We start from the raw sequence: 5,000 nt of genomic DNA on the forward strand, positions 1-5,000 counted from the left end.
GCATGTGTTGCGTGGCAGTTAAATGACCTGACCTTGAGCGAGGCCTTGGACTGACCTGTCTCCCGAGAGAATGTCGGTTCCGGCGTCAAGTGGAAGAGAGAGAAATGTCTAACCAAGGATAACTCTGAGTAAATGATAAACGAATTGATTTGAAAGATACTCATACTTCCGTTATGGTTACAGGACGTTAGAATAAAGCAGGTGATTTTCTGTTATTACTTAGAGCGAATGAATGTGGTACTTTGCTTTGAAAAGGTGTGTTAGCTCCTGTGAAACCAAAGACAAATGCGTTGATATCTAAAAAGGGAAAAGTGCTTTTTAGTGTTGATTAATGATCAAACGTACATAAAACAAAGCCATTGGAAGGTTGTGTGGTCTTGCTTATCTAAGAACCCTTCCTTCGAACTACATCCAAGTCTGTGTTTTAAGAGTGCGACCCACCAGCCCACCTTAGCCTCGCCCACCCTCACACCCACCTTTACCCTTACCCTCGCCCGCCCTCACCCACACTTACCCCCTAATACCCACCCTGTCTCCCCTCCTCCTCCCCTCCCGGTGCCAAGGGCAGGGCGCACGTATGTAGCAAGAGGAGCGACGAGAAAGGAGATCCATATATAGAGCAGCTTCCACGGAGGCTGGCCAGGGCGTGGCTGCCTCGGATGCGAGGAACATTAACACTAAGATTACGACTATAATCTGCCAAAGATAAGCTCTCTCATCTATCGAGAGTATCGGAGCCGTGTGGCATATGAAGGAGCTCTTTTATATCGATCGAGGGCATCCGAATTTCGAGGTGTAATAAGGGGCTCCGTGGCCTGGCGATTGACTTGAACAATTTGCAAAGGGAACAATAGGAAAACAATAAGAAATAATAACAGAAAAAAACAGAGAAATAAGAACCAAAAAGAGAGTAAGGGAAGCAAGGCAGGAGGAAAAGGCAAGAACGCAGGCAGAAGCACTCGTCTCTTGCTTTCTGCTGACGAAGGAAAATGTACTGGATCCTCGACGACTCGCTCTTCGGGCCCGACGGCTCACACGGCGGTAAGAACGCTGCATGATTGCTTGATTGCTTGCGACTGGAGGGGAGGGGAGGGGAGGAAAGGAGGGAGGGAGGGGAGTGGAGGAGAGGGAAGAAGGGAGGGAGGGATGGGAGTGGAGGGGAGGGAGGAAGGGAGGAAGAGTGGGAGTGGATGGAGTGGAGTGGAGGGGAGTGTATGGAAGGGAGGAAGGGAGGGAGGGAGGGAGGGAGAGAGGGAGGGAGGGAAGGAGGAAGGGAGGGAGAGAGGGAGTGGAGAGAGAGTGGGAGTGGAGGGAGATTGGGAGTGGAGGGAGAGTGTGTGTGGAGGGAAGGGAAGAATAGAGGGAGGGAAGTAGTGGAAGAAAAGGAAGGGAGGGAGGGAGTGGAGAAAGGGATGGATGGAGGGAAAGAGGGAGAGAAGGATGGAAGAAGGGAAGGGAGAGAGAGAGGATGGCTGGGATGGAGGAGAAAGAAAACAAGGGTGAGTAAAAGGAAGGAAGAGAGGGAGGGAAGCAAAGAGGATGAGAAAACAGGTAGGAGGAAGGAAGGGAGGGTGAGAGGATATGAGGGAGGTAGAAAACAGAGAAAGAAGAAGGGATAGAAGGAAGCTAGAAAGAAGGAAGGAAAGAAGGAAGGACTGAAGGAAGGGAGGGAGAAACGCACAGATCCACGACCGAAGAATGGGAAGTACGGAAGAACAGAATAATGAGGATAACAGTAATGCGATGATAACAATAATGATGATGATGATGGGAGTGGTAACGATGGTGATAATGATAATATTAATACTACTGATGATAATGTAGATAAGGATAATAAGAAAAAGAAATAATTATAATAGTAATGATAATGATAATGACAATAATAGTGTCAATAATAATAATGGCAATAATGATAATCATGATAATAATCATAATAATGATAGTAATGATGATAATGATAATGATGCTACTACTACTCGTAATGATATAATAATACTTATAATACTTATGATAATAATACTTATAGTATGATAATACAAATAATGATGATAATAATAACAATAATAATAATAATAATAATATTGATAATTTGATATTGATAACTATAATGTTGATAATGATGATAATAACGATAATAGCAAGAGAGGGACTTAGGGAGGAAGGAAGTAAGAAAGGGGGGAGGGGAGGGGAGGAGAGGGGAGGGGGTTGTGATTGTGTGTCTTGTGCGTGTTTGTCTTTGCCCGCCAGTGTTTGGGTGACCTCCCCGTGCATGAATGTGCTCATTTTTTGCGTGCATGTGCTTGGATAAGTGCATGCCCTGTTTTTTCTCTCCTTTTTGATAAATGATTGTTTGTGCTTGAATGGTTGTATGTGTTTTTTTCATTATTTTTTTCTTTTTCTTTTTTTTAGGGGCGCGTAAATTATATTTATGTTGAAATGCTATTAGGGAGGGCGGGATGTATGATTTTTTGCGTGGGGGGGGGAGTGAATACATTTTTTTCGAAGGTAAAACTGATTTTTGGGGGGTGTTTTTCTCCTCTAGAGAGTGAATGAGTAATTATTTTTTTAAAGGGGGGAAGGAGCTTCTATCGGGAGGGGAGGAGGGGGAGGGGGGGTAATAAATGTGTTATTTTGTGAATGGTTGTTTTAGGGAAGGAAGCGAGGAGTTCATTTCTTGGGGAGTGAGTGTGTTTACAATTTTCTGTGAATGTGCTTGTTTTGGGGGAGGTGTTCTTATCTGTTGCAAGTGCACGTGATCGGGTAATTGTACTGACTAATACGGGATGAATCTTGAGCTGTCCACAAGGCCTTTTGAGAGGCCAGGGTGTGGCGCTCTTTCTGTTTCTCTCTCTTTCGCTCTATTTCCTCTCTCTCTCTCACTCTCTCCCCTCCCTCTCTATTATATCTATCTCTTATATCTATCTCCTCTCTCTCTCTCTCTCTCTCTCTCTCTCTCTCTCTCTCTCTCTCTCTCTCTCTCTCTCTCTCTCTCTCTCTCTCTCTCTCTCTCTCTCTCTCTCTCTCTCTCTCTCTCTCTCTCTCTCTCTTTTAATCTTTCTCTCTCTCTCTCTCTCTCTCTCTCTCTCTCTCTCTCTCTCTCTCTCTCTCTCTCTCTCTCTCTCTCTCTCTCTCTCTCTCTCTCTCTCTCTCTTTCTCTCTCTCTCCCCTCTCTCCCCCCCCTCTCTCTCTCCTCTATCTCTCTCTTTTTCTCCTTCCCCCTCTCTCTATCTCATTGACACACACACACACACACACACGCTCCAGTGTGTGTGTGTGTGTGTGTGTGTGTGTGTGTGTGTGTGTGTGTGTGTGTGTGTGTGTGTGTGTGTGTGTGTGTGTGTGTGTGTGTGTGTGTGTGTGTGTGTGTGTGTGTGTGTGTGTGTGTGTGTGTGTGTGTGTGTGTGTGTGTGTGTGTGTGTGTGTGTGTGTGTGTGTGTGTGTGTGTGTGTGTGTGTGTGTGTGTGCATGTGATTAGAACAGATAATATCAAGAGATGAGAAAAAAAGTTTTTCGCTGAAACTGCTTACCTTTTATGGCCAAAATATCTTTCACTGAATTTTCAAATTTTGTCTTTAGCTCGTCTTAATCAGCTCATTTACTCAGCTGAAAGATTTGTCTAACTCATCAACCAATTTTGCCCTCAGATGCGCCTCATCAATCTTGATAATTCATCTCCATGCAAATTTAATATCAATCATCATTATTGAATTTCTCTTTTCGTTAAATAATTTCCCGCAAATTATTTGATTCATCATTTGTCTTATTTTTGTGTAAATCACAACTAGTTATGTTTTATCTCATCTTATTCCGTTTTTAGTCTTATCTTCTTATTTTGGTCTTATTCTTATCGTCTTATTTTAGTCTTTAGTCTTATTCGTCTTATTTTAGTCTTATCGTCATATTTTAGTCTTATTATTATCGTCATATTTTAGTCTTATTCTTATCGTCTTATTTTAGTCTTATTCTTATCGTCTTATTTTAGTCTTATCGTCTTATTTAGTCTTATTCCGTTTTTAGTCTTATAGTCTTATCTAATCTTATTCGTTTTTATCATAATATGAGTAAAATATCTTCTTTTTTAAACAATTTGCATAATGAAAGTCGATCTAATTCTTATATTATTTTTGTTTGCGTGTGTGTGTGCGTGTGTCTGCATAACTATATGTAAAGATATTCTTAAGCAGGTGTGATTATATTCTCATGAATGTATATTTGTATTTAGAATGAAACTTCAAATCTGTTTATATATTTTTTAAAACCTTCGTACACAAAATCATTTATGTATATTTCATACTCGAATCGCCGTCTGCATAGAATAGTATGAAAAATGTTCAAAAATAACTGTTACGGCAGGAAAGGTTCAAAATTATGTGATCCCGAGAAGACATAACAATCAAACATCACCTTCTTACATTTGGGAAATATCCAATGACATTCGCTTTTTTTTTTCTTCTTCTTTTTTCTTTACTAAATTTATGTAAATACCTAGAGTGAGTGGATTCCAGTCCTTGTCAGGGAGGGCATTTACACAGAGTTTACGACTAAAATGCATTACCACATCGCGCACTAAAAACCGCTTCGTTGACCTAACACTGACTGCACTGACTGACTCCCACCGTCTGCTCTTTGATGTGAAACCTTGCTATCTTCCTCTAGTCAGTCAGGAGATAGGCATTTTGTAGATAAAGATAAAGGTATGAGTGAGACGATAACTTCACAAGGCAAGAGATAGGGTTATTCAATCTTATTCAAACCCTTTTCCTACATTTGCCACAGCATACTCAGTTCGTTTTCCATGAAGTTAATGATTATATATGTATATATTTTTGTGGTTAGTAACTCTTGGGTCTTTTCTGGAGCGAGTGGGTACGGGTCCTTGTCAGGGAAGGTATTTACATGTCTCTTCATAAAAATAAAATTGCGTCGTTTATTTGTCTATGAATTTATTTCCACATTATCTATTTCTCTTCATCCTCATTTTGAGGTTGTCTTTTTCTCTA

The 5,000-nt window shown here is 41.2% G+C and overlaps 1 protein-coding gene across 1 annotated transcript in view; it reads left to right on the top strand.

The window, feature by feature from the left end:
* The first annotated feature begins 880 nt into the window (after positions 1 to 880).
* Positions 881 to 5,000, top strand: part of LOC122258057 (uncharacterized) — a 17,785-nt gene continuing 13,665 nt past the window's right edge. The window contains exon 1 of the mRNA XM_086530695.1: positions 881 to 1,041. Within this exon, the coding sequence (XP_086386821.1) occupies positions 990 to 1,041 (52 nt within the window). The 5' untranslated portion in view covers positions 881 to 989. The remainder of the gene's footprint in view (positions 1,042 to 5,000) is intronic.

This window comes from Penaeus japonicus, unplaced genomic scaffold (assembly GCF_977035675.1).
Source record: "Penaeus japonicus unplaced genomic scaffold, GWHDUDI00000001_assembly GWHDUDI00000034, whole genome shotgun sequence".
NCBI lineage: Eukaryota > Metazoa > Arthropoda > Malacostraca > Decapoda > Penaeidae > Penaeus > Penaeus japonicus.